Source organism: Salminus brasiliensis, chromosome 20, assembly GCF_030463535.1.
Source record: "Salminus brasiliensis chromosome 20, fSalBra1.hap2, whole genome shotgun sequence".
Taxonomy (NCBI): Eukaryota; Metazoa; Chordata; class Actinopteri; order Characiformes; family Bryconidae; genus Salminus; species Salminus brasiliensis.
Window position 1 is genome coordinate 31,085,351 of NC_132897.1, and position 24,395 is coordinate 31,109,745.

The following is a 24,395-nucleotide window of genomic DNA, read 5'->3' on the forward strand; positions in this document are numbered from 1 at the left end:
CCCCATTTAAAGGCATTTAGGCTTATTATTTCAAGGGATGATAAAGTAATATGCTGTTTTTATGTGTTTTCAGAAACACGGCGCATTGACTGTGCCTGAAAGGTAAGACATGCTGTCTGCTGAGCTTCTGAGGCCGGAGGACAGCGAGTCATGTCTGAATCTAGTTTTAGCTAGCTATATTTTAATGGGGCGAAAGTGCTAGGTCATCACAACGCAGCTAAACGTTATAGCAGTGAGCTGTCCATATCCTGCATGCTTTGGTTACAGAGACTAGTTTCCAGCTGCCTCCAGTTTCAGACACTGCCACTGGTTAGGAGAGGGACTACTTCTCCTTCCGCCCTCTCCCAGGTAAACACTGATCATCCCGATATTGGTGTATTTAGAGACCATATCCTACAGATTTATTCTATTTGACCATTTTTTACATTTGGCATGTGGCACAAATGTGGCACAGACGGGCGTAATTCATGTATACTGAACTTCTCCAAACTCATCCGTGTCATCCATGATGTTTTTGTTACTGCGCATTTATAACTGATATATGCAAATTCCTCTGCTCTGATTGGTTGACCTGTATTGCGTCTTATTCCTGGGCATTTGATTACTTTTACTTATGTTTTATTTGTTCTATTCATTATAAGAAAGTATTATAAATTGCATATGATTGATTTACATGAAAAGGAATACAAACATCCAGTTGTTAAAGACTCGGAAGGATGTCCATAGTTCTTTTCTATTTGTATACACTCATACCAGGGTAAAACGCATAACATAACGTATAAAATTAATTAGCTAAATAGGTTTTTTATTAAGTTCATATAATACTCATTAACTTTATTTTCACAAGCCAGTTTCATTCATTTACTGTGAATGAGTGGCGCCTATGGGCTGCTGTGTGAATTAGTAGTTTCTATACATGGACGGTATTAACTGAGGAGGGAAAGCTATGCTTTGAAATGTTAGCAATGTTTACTTATATTACAAATAACATATTTTAAAAAGTTAAGAAAAAAAGTAATATGGGACCTTTAGTATTTTAACGCTTATAATTAAGACTTATGCGTGTACTTCTTACTGTGGCTAGCGCACCGTTACCCCTTTTGATATTCACAGGAAGAATATCCTGATTACAGGTGGTTTTTTAATTCCCACCGTTTTCCGTACAAATCCCGACCTTGCTGCTTCCATTGGTTATCAGAACCACGCCCCTTGCGCTATGATTGGCTGACAGTTCATACTCTCAGGAGTACGTATGAGTGTGAAATATTAGCCAATCCTGGCGCATGATCGCGACTCACGAGCCAATCCTAGTGCGCAGAGGGCGGGACTTGTACGAAATACAGGCGGGGAAACAAAACACACATAGTTCTGTTACCAGGCAGATCACTCGCAACATGGCGGCAACTGGGAACGAAGGGGAGACGTTATTGCCAGATATCGAGGAAGAGGAGGAGGCCGAGGAGATGGAGAGGGAAATGGAGTCTGAGGACGAGGAGGGGATGGGTGTGGAAAATTCCGACGACGACGACGAGGGCGACACGTCCGAGGACGAGCGAGAAAACGAAGCAGAGATCCAGCGCTTGGAGGAGCAGGTGGGCTTTACCTCCTCATAACCGAGAATGAATGGAGGGAAGACAAGCAGCTAAGCTAAGGCTAACGACGTATGCCTCCTGGGCGAATCGGTTCCTTTGAACAGGATCACTTTCTGAAAGTTACAACTGATTTACTGATTCAGCAATTGAAACTTTCTTTTCGTATTATCTGAATAACGTTTATGCCTGAGTTATGGGCTTAATATTTAAATATTAAATGCACAATTACACGCGCTGTAAAAAAAAAAACAAAAAAACAAAACGCTACGTGAAAGTTTGTTTAACGTTCGATTCATTTAAATGAGCCGCTGGAAAAAGATTCGGTTCCATAAACTGATTCAAACTTCACCAGCAAATGCTAGCTAGCTTAGCTCTGAGGGGTGCGCAGTTGTCCAAAATGATGGAAAGTGTCACACTTGTTCATACACACTTTAGACAATTAAACAACTCCGTTTATTTCTAGCCACCAGACCCTTCCCGGTCTTTACTGAACCGCGCATTCATCAGTTTTGGCGAGAACGGAACCCAGCTAATGATGGGTAGCCCATATAGCTAGCTAGCATCATGCTGGAATGGCTAGCGCCAAGGAACGTTATCATATAGGTCCTGCCTTTTCCCATTCGGGCAAGGTTTTCTCAAAATCTGCTTAAGTCTGTAGATGTTAACTCAGCTGGCTGTGTTTATTAATGGGTGGCTGTGTTAGTTATCCGGGTGGTTGCCAGGTTTTGGCTCTTGTGCGCTGTGGGGTTGCGCGAACGCTTCACATCTGGTTAAACTGCGCGCCATTATTGTAGGCGTCAGTAAACAGATATATCTTGGGTTAAAAGCTCAGCCAAAGTGGTGAAAACTGCCAGAGAACAGCAGATTAATGGCATATTTACGACATCCGCTTTTAAATGTAGTGTTAGCTAAACAAAGCGAGGCATAAAGCCAGCTGTTCTCTCCATTGCGCAATGTTGTTGTTTTTGTTGTGGAGCTCGAGCCTCAGATTCGTGCTCTGACTCTTTACCGGTGTTCTGTCCGGTTGTGCTACCCATCGCTATGTGCTGCTTAGCGGTTTAGCGCATGCGCAGAACCCACATTTCTTCAAGTCTTTTCTTTGGCTGCATTGCACACTTTTAGCTTACAGTTATAATTTGCTTGCTGCCTATGCTCCAGTGCTGCTGTTAGTCCATCAGAAGATCCTACTGCCTACCTACATTTAGGCAGCTGTGCCTATGGATACACACCGTGGTAGCACAACTCTGCAGAACACCAGCCGGGTTTGTTGGCTGGAAAATGTTCTGTGGATCATGGACCCCCGATCTGCAGTTAATCCACATGTTCCACAGCCTGGTCAGTGCTGGTTCTTAGTTGGCTGAATGAGGCGGGGAAACAGCTGTGTCGACAGGGCACCAAGACTGATGGAGCTCTCTGTCAGATAGCAGCTGTCGGCCATGGCTTAGTTAGTTAGGTTAGTCGTAGTTTATGTCACAGCAAACTGTCACTACATAGTTATTTGATATTGCAGTTAATTGGTTCATTTTTGATTAACAAAATTTGCAAGTTTTTTTTTTCTCCAAATTTTCAGATTGGTCATCCCTACTTTCAGCTCTACCAGACTGGCTGTCAGCAGTGTGCTCCCAGCCTCCTTTTGCTTTCAGCACACAGACACATTAATGCTCCCTAACTCAAGCCGATCATTACTGGGGCAGTAAAATGGTGGGGGGGAGGGGTGGGGTGATGAAATGACAGACTAGCCTCTCATCGTCCTCTTGTTGCTTTGCAGAGAGTCAGATCCAGTTCAGATGCGTTAAGCTAGTCGCGTCGTTGCGAACAGCTGCAGGATGGTAATTTGTAATTTGCATAGAATAGTGGGGCATCTATGAGGCGGAAGTCATCTGTCTAGGTTTTATGGTTGTCAGAGTGGTTTGTGAGAGTGAGCTGCTGGTGCTTTGGTACAACTGGAACATCTGTGCCTCTCCATGATGTCATGACTGTTGACTGGGAAAAGCGGGAGAACACGGTGAAGAGGTCTCCTAATCCCCGCAGTCAGAGGCAGAATTCAAGGTTGAACGTTGATGGGAGGAAGTCATACTGCAGTCTTCTAGGTTTTTGTGAAAACCATACATTTATTGATTATTTGACCAAATGTCAAATATATATCATATGGATCGTTCCCAAATGTTCAGTTATCACTACAGGTGTAATCATTTGCAATATTTATGATATGATTCCATATTCAAGGCTGTGGGACTGACTTCTGGGCCATCTTGCTGCACTGCTATTTTGAGGTCTGTCCACAGATTTCAGATGATGTGTAGGTCTGTGGCAGTAAGAGCCAAGGCAGAACCTCACGCGCACCTGCTAAGGTATTCCAGGTGGAGTTTGATGTGTGTTTAGGAGCATTGTGTCATGTTGTAGAAGCCATCCACTCCATTGTTGGCTTTCTTACAGATGTGAGGTTTGTTTTTAGAATTTGCTGGTACTTAATTTAATTCTTCCTTTATCTGCCACTGGCTGTCACTCAAGGCCAAAGTTTGACCGATCTACCCCAGTGCTTGACAGTTGGATAGCTGTTCTGCACCATTAAACATTCTTTTGGTCATTATGGCCAGTGTAGTGTATGACACTATTGGAGTACATTTTTGAAATGTGTCCCTCCCAGAAACTGACCCTGGAAATCTGTAAATCTGTAGTGGTAATTAAGGAGTATTGCTGTTAGGGCTGGCCTGAATACCATTTTTTGGTCTCTGGATATTTGACACGAATTGGTAGCGAAGATCCGAAACCTCGTTGTTTGGGTTTATTTAATAAACAAGCGCATTAACCTGTTAAAATGCCATAGCCCACAGATGGGCTCCAAATCACACCGAATATCTGTCCGTATATCTGTCCGCCATAGGTACCATATTAAAGCTTAGAATCTCTACTTTTTATTTAATTCTGCCATTTTATCTCTGTGTTCTAATGGTGCGTAGTCTTTGGAGTTTGAATTGTTTTTGCTCTGAATGAAGTGAAGCATGTAAATATGAAATTGAGAGGGTTTTATTAAAAGAGGCAGTATTATGCAATGTTTTGTTGAGGGAGATTATAGCAGTATTTGGGTATTTTTCTATGGTGTGCAAGATTTGTCCATATTGCATTTCTGTTGCTACATTCTGCATTACACCTGTTTGTGCACCTAATCGGGGTCACCAAAGAACAAAACTTCGATAATTGTTCCCGTTTTAGATGTGATGCTGTACAAGGAGCTGGGTCGTTGACAATAATCGGCCTTGCAGCCTTCGGTCACATTGTATGTTCATATATTTAAGAATGTTTATTGCATTAACACTTAACCTTTTTACTACTTTGCATCTATCAGATGCTGATCTTGATCACAATTGTCTTTTTTTGGCTGCTGTGGATCTAGGTGATTGACCTTGTTTGCTGCTGTTGAGTGTTTTATAACAAATCTACATCGTTCTAATTACACTGATTAACAGCTGCAGAGTTACTCAGCTTTCACAGGCTCCTCCGACTGTCAGTTTGCAGCTGGTGATCCATGTGGTTGATCACATCTTTGTCTTTGTGTTACAAAATGTGTGAAACTTTTTTCCCATTGCTTTGCAGCTATCGATCAATGCATTTGATTACAACTGCCACGTTGACCTGATCAAGCTGCTGAGGCAGGAGGGGAAACTGCACAGACTGCGCAAGGCCAGGCAGAAGATGAGCGAGCTCTTCCCTCTTACAGAAGGTGGGTACAGAAATTGGTGGATTTCTCTTGCACAAAAAGGTTAAGAGGTTTGCAAGAGCTGGCCCGGGAAGCATTTTACAGGCTCAGGCTCTGAGGTATTTAAAAAAATCGCCCATAAAATATTTCATAATATGCCATAATTATTCATCATTTATTTGTCACTGGAGTTCAGATGATATCCAGTAGGCGACAGAGTTGTACTGACAGTGGTGGTGATGGCGCAAATGAACTGAAACCAGCCGTGAACATTAGACACTTAAAGTGCGATGCGTGAAACTCAAGCATTTCGCAGATTCAAGATTGCTGTACTTTGTTGTTTGAGATGAATTGTTAAATTTTTCGTGCCTCCATCATGTTCCTGAAGTGTTAGGAAATTATTAGCAATCTTTTTGCTCTCTTGACTCGAGTGGCTGGGTGAAAAACATCGTGGGATGATGTGGATGGTAGAACGTCATGGTGCTAAAGGTCTGCCCCACCGTTCAGCTTTGCAGGGATGTTTAGTTTAGTTTTGTTTTAATAGACTAAAGTAAGTCCTTAAGTGTTTTAAACCACTTCAATGAAGATCTGGTGCATTTTGATGGGGGCTGAGACATGTTTTCGGTTGTGTATTTGCAGAGATTAGATTGGTGACAGCCTTAGTCCAGTGTTTGTTAGCGATGTTATCCTAGTATATCCAGTTATAAACTAAATAAGAAATCAGATACCAAAACTGTCTTGACCAATTGACTGCGTCTAGATCATGTGATGAATTGTGTTCATTTGATTTTCCACCAAACTATTCCTTTAAACCAGCAGAAATGATATATATATTTTTTGGGTATAGACAATTTTCTTCTAAATGATTTGATTCCAGGCCTAGTGGTCGCTGAAGAGAACCGGTGCGACTCATTATTTTTATACCGCCGCCGAACAGGAGCTTATGTGAAAGTGATCATTGTAAAGTTCATGGGTAATTGGCTGTTCACACCGAGGCTGGCCTTATTCTGAGGTGAACATGCCTCTGTCACCTTCCCTCAGCGTTCCAGCAACCCCAGTGTCGTGACTGCGGCTTTATTGTCCTGAAATCTCTGGCTGTGGCTTCAGTACAAAGTGTGCAGTTAGGAAGCAGGGGTTTGCTTTTATTATTTCATTTGTTGTAGAGAGTAGAAGGCTGCAGTTATGTAAGGGGGCTATTTTGGAAGCGAAAGGACAGAATGCTTAAAAACGGTGAATGCTCTGTACTTGTTGTACTGTGCAGTGTGCTTGCGTTTTCCTGTCTTGATCCCGTCTAAACTCTCAGTCCCAGAGTTACTCATACCGATGATTCATCTCACCAGCTGACCATCGTAACCATGCCTCAAATGTGTCTTAAGACCAGAGATAAAGAAGCACTAACCTAGAAGTGAGCCCCAGCCATAGAGAACACAAAATAACCCAAAATTAAAGTAGCTGCTTGAGTTTGCGCTGGAGATATAAGGCTAATATATCTAATAATTGACTTGGCCCAAATTAGATGTCTACCTAACTAGCTCTCATAGTTTGTGAGCTTCATTAGCCTCATTTAGGCATGTTTGACAAATAACTGTCAAAAAACAAGTGACACACAATTTCTTTTTTTGTTTATTTTGTGTCTAAAGTCTAAAGTTTCCAGACACATTTGGAGCTGGTGCTAATGCTAGGTCGTACTGACATTAAGAAATCTTGATGACAGAGCATAATTAAATATAAGCTGGATTTAGAGCAGAGAATTGTGTAAAATATTGAGTATAAATTACTGTAGCTGTGGTATTTTGTTATCTGGTTCTACTGGGAATGTGTTTTACCTCAGAAAACAGAATATTTGGATGTACATCATGGGCAATTATCTCTGTGATCTACTTTGCCATACCTCCAACCCTGGTTACATGGCGTCATGTGTACTGTAAAGTGAAAGTTTACACAATTGTTCTATTGAGTGTAAAAATAACCTTTTTTTGTTAGCATAGATGCTAAAAACAGAGTTCAGAGGTTAGTGGTCTAGCTAAAGAATAGCATTTTTCATATTCATTATTGAGGCTGTTTTTGAAGCTAGCAACAGAGTTAGCCATCTAGCTAGCGGATAGCACACATTGTCCTGTGCTGCTATAGCACGAAGTTAGAAGGTAAGTTGTGCCGTTTATGAAGGATGCGTGATGGTAAACCAATTGCAGTGAGCTCAAATACGCCTGTGACCCGACCTGAGTAATTCTGGCTAGGGGTGCATAATAAGATAATACTATACTACTATAATATTTTTCTGGATAGTAATTTGCAGTGAAACATCCGTTTAATCAGTCTTAAGCACTAACAATATCCTTAATGTGCTTAGAAAAGCATGTCACAATATGATAAAATATTGCCATATCGCCCAGCTTTTGGAATTTCCTTGCTATAGCACATTTTGTTTGGCCTAACGCTGTACTCCCATTGGCTGCACAGAGATCTGGCTGGACTGGCTGAAGGATGAGATCGGCCTGACCGAGGGCGAAGACGCGGAACGGGAGAAGATCTACGAGCTGTTTGAGAAAGCTGTAAAGGACTACATCTGTAAGTGCGGCCCCGTTTTCACAAAGCATCTGAATGAGTAATTGTTCACCCGGATCGAGTGTGGTCGGACTGTGCCTGTGACTCCTGGTAGCTGCTTGCAAACTGCTGTTCAGTTTTTTGTCTTTTAAATGAGGCTGTTTTTAAATCTCATTTGGCAGTGATGCTGTGCCATCGAGTCCGTAATGATTAACCTTAAGTTTAACGTGGCGGGATAATTATGTAGCACAGTGCTTTGCTTTTTATATTTCGAACCTGGTAGAAAAGTGCTAATTGTTTAAAAAGAAGTCTGCAGCTACCCAACCACCCTGAACACCTACCCAACCACCCTTGCCTCGGATGACCCTAGCGAGACGTTGTGGCATGGACTGTATTAGGTGACGATTAAGGTCACAGCTTCGCAGTGGCGCACCGGTTGCTCTGTACCACTTCTGGCATCAATGGCTCCTGAGGCACCACTGTTATGCTGTCGGGAAGCATTAGGTGTGACCATCGTTTTGCATTGTGCTTGCTTATTCATACATGCAGCAAACCCAGTCACAAGGCATTTGTGATCTCCTAATACACTCATTAGACTGACGTGGGTGAAGGAGGGTAGAGGATCTTGAAATCTGCTAACTTCGTGGGATGTTCTAGAGCCGCCATAGTCACCAGGGTGCTTCCCAACGGCATAACCACAGTGCCCGACAGGCCATTGGTGCCAGAGGACAACTGCTCTGGCTCAGAGTGGTACAGAGGAATCACCAATAGTGAACACCTTCTGTCACCTAATGCAGTCTATGCCACGGCGTCCGATGCCAAGGGTGGTTATAATATAATTGACTATTTTTCTTGGGTAATGTTTACCAGGTCTTTTGTCATTTAACTTTATGCCTTTTGGAAATCGACTCATGTTTTAGTCGCGCTCATTTCCCCGTTTCCTCTCCCTCTTGAACAGGTCCTGATATCTGGTTGGAGTTTGCGCAGTACTCTATAGGCGGCATGGGGGCTGAGGGGGGCATCGACCGGGTGCGCTCCATCTTCGAGAGGGCTCTGACGGCGGTGGGTTTGCACATGACCAAAGGAGCCGCCCTGTGGGAGGCCTACAGGGAGTTTGAGATCGCCATCCTCTCAACTCTACAGGTATTAGCCAAGGGGCAGGAGGGTTTCTCCAAAGGAGAAGCACCTGGTGGTCTGATTCAGCCATGTTATCAGCTGTGACCTCTGTTATGGAGGGATTAGACTAGAATGGCTCGCTGGATGCTTTTTGCAGTTCCAGCTGCTGTTAAGCTTGGGTAAAATGTAGGATCGCCAGTCTGTGAGTAAGGTAGTACTGTCTGTGTTTAACATGTGAGCTGTAGAGAATGTAATAAGGTGTGTGTGTGTGTGTGTGTGTGTGTGTGTGTGTGTGTGTGTGTGTGTGTGTGTGTGTGTGTGTGTGTGTGCTGTGTTTTGTTGCAGCCTCCTCCTGGCAGTGTGTCAAGTGCGGAGCAGCAGGAGCAGCTGAGCACGCAGCTCGAGAGAATCCACACACTCTTCCGACGCCAGCTGGCCATTCCTCTGCTGGGTGAGGAATCGCTTGTACTCTCCCGTTCTGTTCCTCACTCATAATGAGGATTATTCATACATTGTGCGCTCTCTCTTTCTCTCTCGCGCTCTCTCATTGGTTCATGTTCATCAGACTCCTTATAGTACACATGCTGATCTGGAATCAGCTGATGCTCTTCAGCGACACTGGAGAGGACCACAGGCACTAATGACAATTGATCTTGTCTCCACAATGTCTCTCTCTCATTTTCCTCTCTCTCTCTGCCTTTCTCTTCTTTCATGTTCTCCCTTTCTCTCTCTCCTTCTACGCTCGCACTTTCTCGCTCTGCTTTTGCCCGTCTCTCTCTCTTGCGCTCTGTCTGTCTTTCCTCTTTTTCTTATGTTGTCTCTAACGTTCCTACTTTGCATCTATCTCCTCTCTTTTCTCTCCCTCTCTTTTGTCTTGTTCCCTCTTGTGTTTTCTCGCTCTTCCACTCCTCTCTCCCCTTTTTGTCCTGTCTTTCCTTCTCTCTATTTTTGTTTATTTATTATAGGTTTGTCTCTTTCTCTTCTTTTTGTCTTTCTCTGTTTCCTATTCCATTTGCTCCTTGTCTTTCTCTCATCCCCCCCCGTTCCTCTCTCTCTTTCATCATCTTTTTTTTCCTCTTGTTTTATCCTCTAACGCAAGCATGTCCTCCCTTTTTTTCCCCTGCATATTCTCTCTCTGTCTGTATGCAGCACTATTTGAAGTGTGTTATTCCAGTGCCAGTGTGCTGGAAATCCTTAATGAAATATTGAGGTCCACATAAACTAGTGAGGTCACCGAAACAGGCTGTGAGGAGGGAAACAAAAAAACTAAATGGTGGTTTTCCTTTGTGTTGTATTGTCCGTGTTCGAAGAAGCCGGGTAAAGAGCAGCATTGTAAAATTGTTTGGCTCACTCTGTCACGTCTTGCACTGAGCTGCGTCCAGCAGTGCGCTATCAGGTGTTCACAGACATCACTGAGCCTGAGCCAAGAGCCACCCGCTCCACCTGCGCACAACCAGATGGTCTGGCTGAGTCTGTGATGCCTCTCTTTCTCTCTCTCTCTGTGTAGATGAGAAGGCACTGGAAAGCTCTCCCCCTCCTCTACCAGAGCGAGCCAAAGCACAGATTAGGCTCCGGGAGCAGCTTGGCTCGTGTTTCCCCTTAATTTCTTTCAAATTTTTTCCCTTTTCTTTTTTTATATTATTTTCCCCTTCCATTTTTGTTAGACAAAAGCGTCTCTCTACACTTCCATAGCAATCAGGATGGGGGGCACTTTTGAATTCTGAATGACCTTGACTTTAATAAGCCTTAAATCCATGAAATTGCAGTCCTTGTGTTGGTCATGTCAATTTCCTGTAGCCAGTTTCCCTGATTTCTCAGTGCTGAAACATTACTATGGTAAACATTTTGTGAGATTTCATTATTGAGGAAACACAATTTCACGTCTTTGACAACTGTGAAGTTTAACGTTAATAATGGCTCAGCAACTGACTTAATTGCCCATTTTGCCACAAAGCTAACACACATCTGTGCTGCTGAGAGTAGCTGTAAGCTGAGGTTGGGTCTCCTTGCTTGAAATATTATTCTAAATGAAAGTGGTGCGAAGACATACTGTGCCATTAATGTCTGTGTCAAAGTCTGTAGTGATAGCATCGTTGCGGCAGTAGCATCGCTATTGTGTTCCCAAGCTCCAATTGTTAAAAAGCCATTGACAATATCTATGCAGCCAATGGCGGTCCAGCAAACCACTTAAACCATTTTGCTTGAACTTGAAAAGATGTTAATTCGTAAGTGAACTAAAGAGTGTGTATTTGTGTAGACATGGAAGGCACCTACGCGGAATACTCTGATTGGGCGGACGAGGGTGTGTCGGAGGTGGTCACACAGCACTACAAGCGAGCTGTTCAGCAGCTGGAGAAGAGCAGGTCGTACGAGGAGGCTTTGGTAATGATGCACTACATTATATCATACCACATGCTGGCAAGAGGAAGACCCTTGCTCTAACACCCGAAGCACCATCCTAAACCATGTAGAAAATGTGACCGTGACCTAACTGTACTTAACCCCTAAAAGCTACTTGTTGGGTTACAGCACTGTGATAGTCTCTCAGACAGTGCAGAGTCAGCCATGCTGCAGCACCTTGGAGCAAACAGTGGCAGCTTAGTTGGCCTGGGTGTTGAATCTCCTGAACTACTAAGCTACCACTCAAAACACAAAACACCTCCCTAAAGAGCAGCATTCGTTTGTGGAACTGCTGCTTTTCCTTAGTGATGGCCAAACGGGCAAAAATCCAACTCCTAGTCCAGTCAATTTGAAAACTGCATCCCACAAGCATCCAACCAACCTGAGCAACCTGTAGCAGATCTGCAGGAAGAAATGGATGGAAATCTGTCTCAAACAGAGAGCAACGCTGGTAGATACTTACCCTAACAAACCTTAAGTTGGTTCTAACAAGTCCTAGTCTATAAAAATATAGATGTGTGTTTTTTTATGTGTGTCGGTCATTTGTTTTATGCAAGTGCCTTCTCTGTGTTGCAGTTGGTGTCTGAACCGCCGAAGCTGGCCGAGTATCAGGGCTATATTGACTATGAGATGAAGGAAGGGGACCCGGCCCGAGTCCAGATCATATTTGAGAGAGCGCTGGCAGAAAACTGCCTGGTGCCAGACCTCTGGGCCAAGTACACAACCTACCTGGTGAGTTCCAGGATCTGTAGTGTTCACACAAACATGTACAGAGAGGTCCATCACTGAATCACTCAGACTCTCCTAGACATTGTGGTCTTTCTGGTCTACACGTGTGAGACAGGAATAGTACAGCAAGAATTCAAATCTACACAACTCTCCTCCAGTGCAGTCGCACAGCCGGTACATTGTAGTTGTAGTTAAGTAAGGACTGGAAGTAATTGCTTTGTTCAGACAGGCAGCTCAAAGCTGACTTTTTGGCAAATCTGGCATTTTCTGCACTTTGGGATTCCAGCTACTTTTGTATGCGTGTTCATTTGGGATTTGCGGCCACATGACTCTGTTTGAGCTGTTGGATTGGACTTCATGTGTTCAGATTTCATGCATCGTTCGGGGCACGGCGGTTGTTTGTAACAGTGGTCGTTGGCAGCAGTGCTACCCTCTACTCTGTTAATGTTCTGCATGCCTGCTGCAGCTCACTTAATTATGTTCATGTGAATTTTAATGACTCTGTAATGAGATGCGCAGGCAGCACGGCACAACTGCTTCAATATATTTGCAAGCCCTTCAGGGGCTTTATCACAGATGTAGAGAGGATGGAGAGACTAAATGGAAGAGGGAGAGAGAGGGGGGCGAGAGAAGAAATATATAGAGAATGTAGAGAAAAAGATAGTAGAGTAGTATTATCCATTTAAGAACCTACACAACACTCAGTTAAAGCATTACCCTCAAAGAGGAGTAGCAAGTCATCCTCATTCTTTTTTAAAAGGCAAATTCAAAATTTCAGTCTCTTCTTTTTATGGGCTTTCAGCATTACTCCTGCCTCCTGAGTGCCACAACCACACAGCGGAAGAGTAGAGAAAAGGAGGGGATGGGGAGAGAGACTCGAGTAATGGAGGAAAGAGCGAATAGAAAAGAGGATGAAATGGAGAAAAAGAGGCACCAGAGGAAAAATGGGCATTGAACGGGGAGAGAATGATGAGTGAAAGGGGAATGGTAGAGCGGAAGAAGGAATACAGAATAAAGAGACTGAACAGAGTACAGGAGAGAGTGGGAGGAGAGAGAATAGGGAGGGAGGGAGTACAGAGAGGAACAACAAAGAACAAGAAGAGAAGTGAGGGCGATGGTGGAGTAGAAGAATGAAGAAAAGGGAGAAAGATAAAGACTGGAAGTGGCTACAACATCGGGCAGATCCTTCACTTTTTTTATTTGGGTTGAATATGCTAAACCTGAGAGATGCGACTCATTCTGGCTTTCAGCTTTATTTAGATCCCTTCCCTCCCTTCATGCAGAGCATTAAGAGCAAATGGGAGGTCATTAAATCCAGTGTTTCCTGCTTGTTCTCTGTAAGGTGATTAAATTGATGGCAGTTCCGCTTAACCGAATTATCCGCTCTTTTTACCTTTTAATCGCATTATTGCTTTTGCGTAATGGTCTGAGCCGCTGCTTGCTTGCTTTTTAATGAAGCGTAGTGTGTCAGATGACGAACGCCTACACGAAGAGGCCGGCACTGCTCTGCCGCGTAGCGCTACAGCACCCTCCGGAATTACTGAATGCCTCAGCGATGATGAGCAGACGGGACGAAAATGTGAAAGTGTTGATCAGCCTGATCTTCCACACACATTCTAGAGTTACGAATAGAATGGCTTGAGGAAATGAGCAGCAGTGGTCCATACATACAAATGAAATGTGGGCTTACAAGCCAAGACCACCAACTACTACTTGGGTACTACTTGCTCTGAGGGCTGAGCATCTGTCTTCAGGTTACACTGCAGGTGGCAACCGTGGGCGTCCATTTGTTGCTGATTTATCGCTTTCCACTGCTCCAGAGTCTAGTGGTGCTTTACAATTCTCAATCCGACACTTGGCGTCGTAGTTTCAGAGCGCTGCAGGAAGTGTGATGCGACTCCTTTAGAGTAGTCATGGGTGTCTATGCGGCCCCCCTCACTCCTCGTCTCCTTTTTATGACGGGACGGCCTTCTCTAGGCAGATTTACACGTCATTTTTAACCAAACTTTAGGGAATGTGAATATATATATATATATATATATATATATATATATATATATATATATATATATATATATATATATATCCTTTTGTTTTCATGGTGTGTTTTTATAGCCAGGAATACTGATGTTATACTGGTCTTTTATACTACAATCACCGGAGGCACATTAATTGCACTCATTCGTTTCCCTAATTGTGAGACTACTAGCACCAGCTGCCTGCACCACTATTAAATTAGGTCTGTCACTGTCTGGCTGAATATTTACATTGTATTACATTTTTCTTTCTTTCTTTTTTTTTTTATTAAAAAAAAAAAAAAAAAAATTGAAACCAAATTGGTTTTATTGAAGACACTAGATTCTACTTTCTAGAAGTTTCAAAGTCTCGCTCAGTCTGACTCTCATTGCTAAGTTGCACAACCTCTATTAAACACTAATACAGTGTCTTGAAGTCAAGATGAACCCTAATATCTACCTAATCAAAATCCAGGGTCAGGCTGTTCCTCTACTGGATACAAACCCGTCTTGCGGTTGGGGCAACGCTCCTCTTTGAGTCACACATGCGTACAGAGCATGTTGGTCACATTGCCTGATTCATGACTTATTGGCTAAATTGTGGTTCAGATTCTAACTATTTCTTGGAAAATAGACACAGTTGTGCCGCCCCTAAACGTACTGAGGTACCTGCCCTGATCACTTTCTCCAATACCCCTTTTTCCAGGATCGTCAGTTGAAGATCAAAGACCTAGTGTTGTCCTGTCATGAGCGGGCGGTCCGAAACTGCCCCTGGACCATGGGCTTGTGGAAAAGCTACCTATTGGCTCTGGAGAGACATGGAGCAGAGCATCATATAGTCTCAGGTACAGGCTGAAAAGAAATGGGGAAAGTGTGGTGACCTGCAAAGTTAAAGTTTCTGTTACTGTGAATCGAAAGTGAGAAGTGAGAACTTAAACTCCAAAAGGCATGAAGTCAATAAACATTCTTTCAATTTCTAAACATTTCAACAAGCAAGTCTTTTATACAATAAAAAAATATATAAATATGTAAAAAAAACGTTTGCCTATTAGTTTGGGGATATGGCTTGTTCTCAGTCACTGTTCAGAAAGGCCAAGTAATGCAAATTTCAAAGCTTTATAAATACTGTGACCCCCTCAAACTTTGTCTCCACAAACAGCAGCCAGCAACCTGAAGATGTAGTAATTTATACTCACAAAGGAGGAGAAGACATTGGAACTGCTTGTTGGGTTGCTAGAAAGGCTAATCAGCCCCCATGGTTGACCGTGAAAGACCTTCCAAAAAAAATCTAGCAAGTGCTGGAGTGGTAGTGCACTTCTTTACTGTGCAGTGACACCTGTACATGGGAATAGGATGACTTCTACAGCAGGATAATGTTCCTAAACACACCTCAAAATCCTCTTTGGACTACCTCACGAGATGCAAGATGTGATACTTGCCAAAGTGGGTGTTAAGTACTTACCTCACTATTCACAGTAACAGGAAATTGACCAAAATGTCTCTTGGCCTGTCAAGAAATGCCTTAACTCTGAAAAGTTTTAGAATTGCTTTAGTTTGTTGAACTAAATTCTCAACTAGTTTCCATGTTTTGCTGCTTTCTCATTGTATAAATAATGTCTTTTTTCCTCAGATGTGTTTGAGAAGGCCCTGAATGCTGGCTTTATACAGGCCATGGATTATGTGGAGATCTGGCAGTCATACCTGGACTACCTACGGAGGCGTGTCGATTTTAGCAAAGGTGAGAATTTGCAGTGCTGTTTAGTATTTAACACACATGGGCGTTAATAACTTGTACTCTTTATACACATATGCTTCAGAAGCTTTTCTGCATTGTTTAATGCATAAATAACTGATTCGTATTGACTATTCATCGCTTGATTGTTGATTCATTTTTACGTTGGACTGCAGAGGGAAGCAGAGAGCTGGAGGAGCTGCGGGCAGCTTTCACACGCTGTCTCGACTACCTAAAACAGGACGTGGAAGAAAGTGAGTAATACCGTTTGCTGTTAGTCTACGAATGATGCACACACTAGAAGTCATCACTAATGAATGATCTGAATATTAGTCATCTGACTTTTCTTGTTCATCATATTGCATTGTTACAGGGTTTAGCGAGACTGGTGACTTGTCCTGTACAATAATGCAGATCTGGGCCAGAGTAGAGGTAAGCATGATGTAAACCACGCTTTAAAAAGTCTCTTCTGCTTCTTCAACAGCCAGCTTGCAGATCACAGGTTTAAGACATAGTTTGACTAGGACTGCTAATATCGTTTACAATGAAAGGTAATTACTAATAAGCCATTAGTCAACTTATTGGCTGAACCAAATAAAAGCCTCCATTTCAGCTAGGTGCCAGTCAGATTCGGCAGTAGAACCAATCAGAATCTCCAGTTCAGCTGGGACCTGGTCAAACTCAGCAGCTGATCCAATCATAATTTTCATTTTAGCTGTGGGACCGCTCTTAACCCCTGCTCTATGTTTCTGTCCCACCTCCTTCATCAGGCATTGCACTGTAAGAATATGCAGAAGGCACGAGAGTTGTGGGACAGCATCATGACAAAGGGGAACGCCAAATATGCCAACATGTGGTTGGAGTACTACAACCTGGAGAGGTCAGTTGAACTGCTTGTGGTAAAAAACAATTGTGTGATCAGCTAAAGAGAATTGTGACTGAAGAATTGCATCTTGGAAAATGTAGCATTTCAGCCCAGTTTCACATTTGATCAGGTACAAAGTTGAAGTAGTAGAAATGCTCTATGAAGTACTGCAGCTAGGCTCTGAATTGATCGGGGAATGTAAACTCTTCTGTTTACTCAGGTCGTACGGAGATGCTGCTCACTGTAGAAAAGCTCTTCACAGAGCTGTTCAGTGTACCACTGATTACCCAGAGCATGTGTGCGAAGTTCTTCTAACCTTCGAGAGGGTGGAGGGTAAGTGCTGCTTCCGCCGAACCCCACAGACCACTTTTCCAGAGCTTTTCCAGAGCTCAGAGTTGGATTAACACCCCCCTCCCCAAACAGGCTCTCTGGAGGACTGGGATGCTGCTGTGCAGAAGACTGAGTCCAGACTGAATCGAGTGAACGAGCAAAGAGTAAAGGCAAGATATTCTATTATTACTGCACCCCTTCAGCCACTGCCAATTTTTAGAGCCAAATTTGAACTCCAGTCCAAACCTTGTGCGTACTCAGAACGTATTAAGCTAATTGAAATAAGAGGAGTTGACCGGGGCAGGACTACATGAGCCGTCTTTTGCCCTGAGTGCAGATGAAGCCAGATCCTTCTCCATCTACTGTGTAAGTGTAGCAGGTGCGTAGCTACATCCATGTTACTGATCTGTTGTACATAATTAAGAGAAAGAACGAGCGTGCGAGGCACTGAGGATGATCTTTCAGTGAAAAGTTAGTGATAACAATGTGCTGCCGTGTTATCTGAGACGTTTCTCGTCTTGAGGAGATGAATCCTCATCGTCTTTTGCTTATCTGGACCTCTTACAGGAGTAGTTTGGCTTACGATCGGATATACTGTAAAATGATAAGTTGACCTGAGATGCAGCCCATCAGCCAAAACCTGTTTGGGATCTAACGTTTGCTTATTTAGATTACAGCATAATATGCTAGGAAAATGTTGCTGAGTTTTAATAGAGTTGTGTTAGAAAGCATCATTAGCATAGCATCTCCCACAATAATCTAAAGAAGCACATGTCAGGTATAAATACGGGTCTAATGTGGACCTGCCTGGCCATATAACTGATGCTTTTTTTTCATATAAAATATATTATATATTTTTATTATTATATATCTTTTCAGGGCTTTTTTTTTTTTTTTGCTATGGCTGTCGGCTGTGTTGGTATCATACATGTGTAGTTTTCATATCTGATCCAAAGCCGTGTTTGCCTGCGTACAGGCAGCGGAAAAGGAGGCCCTATTTGCACGTCACGAGGAGGACAGAGCCGAGCAGCGGCGGAAAGCCAAGGCTGAAAAGAAAGCCCAGAAAAAGAGCCAGAAAACGAACCGGACTGGAGACAAGAGGAAGGCGGAGGATGACGGCGAAGATGAGTGGGGAGAAGAGACGGGTAAGATTCACTCCATCGCCCAAAGACAGGTTTTAGTATCTGATGTGTGCCTCAGGAGATGCGAGGCTAACGTTGCAAACAGACACTGTCACCAATCTCATCTCTGTAAATACACGCCCAGAAACGCCTGATAGACCTCAGTTTAGTAAGGGCCATTTTACCAGCTGTGGTAACCAGCTGTTGGCAGTGTTAGTCTAGCTATTCTAACCTTAGTTGACTTGGACAAAAGTTGTGAACTGAAGAATTTTTATATTGTGTTTCTAGAAATGGCTCATAAAAGACATCGAGGTGAGGGGAATTTCAGCCCGGCAGCCACAGAGGAGCAGATGGAGACTGAAAGCGGACTGTTTGGACGCCGCGCTGCTCCACCACGCAAAGCAGAGCCTCCAGCCACCCGGAAGAACCAGCAGACCTTGCCAGAAACCACAGTCCACAAAATAGCAGACATTCCACCGGACCAGCGCAAAGACTCCAACAGTGTGTTCGTTAGTAATTTAGCCTTCAATCTGGAGGACCCTGAGGGCAAAATGAAGGCCGTGTTTGCTGCCTGTGGGACTGTCGTGGCGGTGCGGCCCGTGTTCACCCCCAAGGGTGCGTTTAGAGGCTACTGCTACGTGCAGTTTGAGGATGAGCTGGCTGCCCAGGAAGCGCTAAAGCTGGACAGAGAGGAAGTGGATGGACGGCCGATGTTCGTTTCTCCCTGTGTGGATAAAAGCAAAAATCCTGATTCAAAGGTGTGTCCTAAAATTCTGGGTAGTTTTGTTCGTGAGGGGGGATAACTGACAGCAAAGAGTTCTTTACAACCAAGAATTTAATGAGGGTGCTGGAAACATTTAAAACGAATAATAGTTTACGTTCCATGTTCTCATGTATCTGAAACTGTAAATTTATTTACTACAAAAATGAAATTTTCTTACCCGTTTCTGACAGGTCTTCAAGTACAACACGTCAATGGAGAAGCATAAAATCTTCATCACGGGACTGCCCTTTACCTACACTAAGGAGGAGCTGGAGCAGCTGTGCAAGGAGCATGGCACGATCAAAGCTGTCCGCTTGGTCACCAATCGCGCTGGCAAATCCAAGGTCGTTGACACTCTGTAAAAGTTAAAGCTAAATGTACTCCCAACTTTCTTAGTCAGCAAGCAGGAGACGGCCCAGCTCTTCCATAAGGCTTGTATTTGTGTTGATGTAGCTGCAGAACAGTAATTATCTGAGAGCTCAAGTATTCCTCCCATTTCGTAGCTACTCTAGCTGTGGTTTTTATATATATATATATATATATATATATATATATATATATATATATATATATATATATATATATATATATATATATATATATATATATATATATATATATAATATCTGAATGTTGGTTTGTAGAATACAGAACTTAAGGCTTTGTGAACAAGCATGTTGTCTTTGTGTTTTGCAGGGGTTGGCATACGTGGAGTTCGAGAACGAGGCACAGGCATCCCAGGCCGTACTGAAGATGGATAGGACAAAGATAGAGAATTATACTCTCTCAGTCGCCATTAGCAACCCGCCAGCAAGAAAGACTGAAATCAGCCTGGGGGCCGGCCATGTGCTTGGATCCATGATGCCGCGACAGCTGCAGGGAGCGTGAGTCTAACCCCCATCACTGACCGCTATGGCTTTGTCGGTGCTTACACATGGCTTGTGGGATCAAAGATGCCAACAAACCTACAGTACCTTTTTGATTGCAGGACTTGCATGTACATGGGGGGGGGTGGAAACCTTTAGGGGCTATTGCCTTCTTCATAATGCTACAACAAAAGCTTAATGTTATCAGCCCACAGAGTGCAAATTACCACTACCGATTGCGCTCCCTTGAGTCTACTGATGTAAGTTTGACATGTTAAAATGTAATTTACACACTTGTCTATACTTAAGCAAAAAGGAAAGGTTAATCTAAATGTAGTAAAGTCTAGTAGTGTTCTCTCCTCTCTGTGCTATGCTGGTGCAGGTCAAACAAGCCTCAGTTCTTTAGTTCAGAAACATTCACTTGAGATCCTGCTCCATGTTGACACGGCTACGGCATACAATTCCTCCATATTTTTCACGCTGCTGCTCTCCCTTTCTACCTCGTCCCAAAGGTGTTCTATTGGATTCAGATCCTGTTACTGGGAAAACTACTGTAGTCTCCTTGTCACTTTTGTCAACCCAGTTTAACCCTACCGTCTGTGAGCCTCGGCCGAAATCGAGATTTATCAGACCAGACTTTGCTTTTCCAGTTTCCAGCTGTCAGGCTCTGGTGAGCCTGTGGCCACCGCAGCCTCAGCTTTCTGCTTCGACTTGGTCTTCTGCTTTTGTAGCCCATTCGCCTTGAGTTTTTGGATGTGTTGTGGATTCTGAGACTCTGGCTTTTCTGCTCACCACCATTGTACAGTGTGGTTAACTGTGTTGCTGTAGCCTTTCTATTGTCAGCTCCAACCAGTCTGAGCCATTCTCTGTTGACCTCTCTAATGAACTAGGCGTTTCCGTCTGCAGAATGACCACTTACTGTTTGTCATTTCTTCATCACATCATTGGGAGTACACTCTATGGACTGCAGTAATAGATATGTGCCTGCAGATCATAGAATACGCTGCTCTGTAAGTGTATATTGGAATGTAATGTATGTATTAAATAATTCAATACACAACTTTATTAACACTGTTTCTATGCTCTGATTTCAGCCGAGGCAAAGGACGGACGCAGGTCTCCTTGTTGCCTCGCTCCCTGCACCGGCAGAGCGTCGCAGAGGCCAAGACTGAGAATGGCACAGCGGCCAAGCAGCAGGATGGCATTACCGATGGCAAGGGAACTAAATCCTTGTCCAACGAGGACTTTGCGAGGATGCTCCTGAAAAAGTGACGCTGCTTGTCCGCAGCACCTGAACACAACAAAAATTAACCTGCCTTGTGTCGGAAGCCATTCTGTGTCCTTATTACGATCGGGAGGAAGAAACGAGCTGGGTTTTAATTTCTTTTTCCTGTAAATATGCGAAACTCCTCTGGAATTATATTAAAAAGGGGTGGATGGGTGGGTGGGGCAGGGGATTTTAACACGGTGTCAAGAAAAACGAGTGGGTAGTTTGTGTGTTTATTTTTTTTGTTAGTTTTTTTTCCGTTTTCCCTGGTTATTTGATGGGGTGGGGGGAGTGAAGTTGGGCAGAGTGAAGACTACAAAGTGAGTATTTTTTTAACGAGATGTCAGAACAACTATGAATCGTTTAAATAAGGTATATGCAAGAACTTGATATTTACATTGAAAGCATAATGTATTCTAAATGAGAACAGTTGTTTTTTTTTTGCGTTTGTTTTTGTTTTGTTTTCCTTCATGTGTTTACTAGTTATTTTCTCTATAGACTGCTTTGGTCAGCCAGTGCACACCGTTTTTGCCTTTTGGTCGAGGCAAGAAAAGAAAAACACACCAAAAAAAAAAAGCAAAAATTTGAACCGAACTGCATCTGTAAAAATAATTTATTTGCAGTGCTAGAAAACTGGGATGCTCATTCTGTCGTACTTGTTCTAGATTCCATGCTAACTTCAGAACTTCGGTAATAAACATGTTATTGGATAACTTCATTATAGGGGGGGAAAAAAACAAACAAAAAAAAACAAACGTAGTTTGAAGGGTCTTGTCAGCTGTTGAAGTTGAGAGTATGTAACCACTAATACCCCATCGTTGGCTTTCTCCACTGTTCTTCACCAGTTTTGCGTTTGGTTGAGATCCCAGTTCTTTCGTTTACGAGACAGAAAACACTTTAGTTGTGCACAAAACCTCTTTTTGAGTTTAGTCATGAATCTCATTTAAGGCTTGACCGCTGGCCCGGCGTTTGAGGGCGCATTCCCTAACAGCTGACGCGTTGCTTGCAAACCTGCCTTACCCCCTTTGCTCAGTATTGGCCACGCTGTGGCCGGAGGACGATGGCGGCTGCCGCGTAAAGGAGGCTGGAGCTTCTGGTCCGTCGCCAGACTGCACAAATCTAGAAGTTCTAGAGCTCAACCTAAAGCTCTGTTGAGAATTCTGCCTAGAACGGAGAGAGTTCTCGTGGCTGTGATTGAGCTAGGTCTGGTCTGGTATGGCTGTGACATTGCCTTGGACAGTTTCCCTTTTTCCTCCATGGAGCTGACCATTGCGTTTCTGAAAATCTATGCAGCTGTTTATTGCTAGAACCTTCCACATTTAGTTAACCTGAATGAACCCATTGCCTACACCGATGATTCCTAAACCGTTCCTTAGGGACACCCTAGACCTATCTGCAAAGGGCCGGTGTGGCTGCTTTTTCAATCATCTTAGTCTTCTTATGAGATGTTACGAGATGTTCTGCTCTAATTGTGGTCAAAACCTGCAGCCACACCAGTCAGTCCTTTTGTGGATAAGATTGTGACCTCTGCTGCCTAGACCAACTAAACGGGGGAGTTTAAACAGGAAAGGCAAGAACTGTGCAGGAATCCGGCCTTCTAGTTTTACAGGTGCCCACCACTGGTCTAGATGTCTCTGAGGACCAGGGAGAGAAACGCTGCTCTACAGCAGTTGTTCTCAGACTAGTCACCACAAACGCCTGGATGGTCCAGATTTTGGCTCAGCCCAACCTGTTCGTGCACAAATGTCGACCAGCTTTAGGACTGGTTTGAGAGCCAGGGGTTGGTGGTTCTCCAACCTTGGTGACCTGCCCTAATCTGATGTTTGCTGTCTGGAGGTCCCTGAGGACTGGCTTGCCACTGTCCCACACCAGTGTTCACCAATCACAGATAGATTTGGGTTGGAGGTCATTCCTGTAGGAAGGTGGGTTTTCAGAAGGAGGTCTAGTGCTCATATACTGTACTCGTAACCATTGTTTGTGAGTTTCCTTCACCAATCGGAGTGCGTTTGTGTTGTTCACCTCCCTCAGTGGTCTGCCATAGTTTTGTAAAGCGTTTGTATATTTTGATCTGGAGGAATAGTAGCTATGTATTTGCTTATGATCACCACAGTGGCCTGAAATAGTAATGAGAAAAGAAAATGTGCTGTTGCGACGTCTTGTTTCGATATCTTTAAAAGAGGGGAAAAAAGCAGTGTTATTAATCTGTGTAGATGATGTTTTAAGATTAGTTCCTTGGTCTTTCCCCTCCCCGTAATAGGAGTGTGGTGTTTTGATTTTAGTTACCAAACGTGTCGGTCTCCTGACTTTTTTTTGGAAGGTATTGTTGTTGTTTTTTTGTTTTTTTTAATACCCCCCCCCCCAGGTTCCAGGTATGTTTTGTCACTGAAATTGTATCATTGTATATCTCCCCCCCCCCCCCCCCCCCCTATTCTTCCCTCCATTGTTTAAGGCCTACATTGTTTTAATTAAACAATTAAAATATGTGGTTGTTCAACACAATGCTGGGTTTTGTGTCCCATGTACACCCCCCCCCCATGTGTACTATTCGCCTTGCTGGCTAGAGACCTGTAACCCATCTGTTGATGCAAAGTTTCTATTGGCCCTCAATCAGTAGTCCGTTTCTGTCCAGAGAGCCATCTTGATCGTCCAAGCCCTCGCATCCAAGTGATTTTGTCACTGCTGTGCACGGTTTGTGAGAATCTTGAGAATGGGCTGTCTTGTGATGCCTTGACAAAACCTTCAGTGTGAATTTTGAGATGTTGAGGTTTATTCTGCTATGAAAGTAATCCTCTTCATTATCAGATGTTTTTCCTTTTCGTTTTAATGTATTTACAGATGATGTGATGTTTGCTTCCAGAACGGTTTGCGGTGTTTCTTTCATGAAATTCCCAACCCTTTTGTTATTCCTTTTCTTCAGTCATACCTTTTTTTTAAATATTCTCTACTTTACGTCATCAGTCTATAGGACTTGTTTTCCAAAAAGCATCAGACATGTTTAGATATGTGACATATGATGCTTAATGTAGTGGTGAGTACATGGGGAAGGTTTTCTTCTGATGACTTTTTCCATGAAGGTCCTATTTGTGCAAGATAATTGTTGAATAGTTCTTTCGGACGTTTTCTTGGACATCCAGACCTCATCTTGACCTCCACCATTCCTGTTCATTTACATTTCTAAATTAGGCTACGTTACAAGCCGAGGAAATGGCTATTTGAAATCACTTGTAGTCTTCTCCTGCTTTGTTGCCTTTGGTTGTAGTAATTGTGAGTGCTAAGGTAGTCGCTTGAAGAAGCCCATGGCTGCTGATTGTTGGAATACGCTTTGATAAACATGCCATAAACATGGCAGATGCATTCC

The 24,395-nt window shown here is 43.3% G+C and overlaps 1 protein-coding gene across 1 annotated transcript; it reads left to right on the forward strand.

The window, feature by feature from the left end:
• Nucleotides 1–1,367: 1,367 nt before the first annotated feature.
• Nucleotides 1,368–23,536, forward strand: sart3 (spliceosome associated factor 3, U4/U6 recycling protein). Its single transcript, XM_072664365.1, has 19 exons — nt 1,368–1,592; nt 5,187–5,313; nt 7,750–7,857; nt 8,792–8,976; nt 9,295–9,400; nt 11,207–11,331; nt 11,926–12,081; nt 14,800–14,938; nt 15,724–15,831; nt 16,002–16,079; nt 16,199–16,257; nt 16,596–16,705; nt 16,911–17,023; nt 17,114–17,190; nt 17,997–18,165; nt 18,430–18,899; nt 19,096–19,248; nt 19,601–19,788; nt 20,865–23,536. Exons 1-19 carry the CDS (start codon nt 1,395–1,397, stop codon nt 21,040–21,042), a joined length of 2,847 nt encoding a protein of 948 aa, XP_072520466.1. The 5' UTR covers nt 1,368–1,394; the 3' UTR covers nt 21,043–23,536.
• Nucleotides 23,537–24,395: the final 859 nt, after the last annotated feature.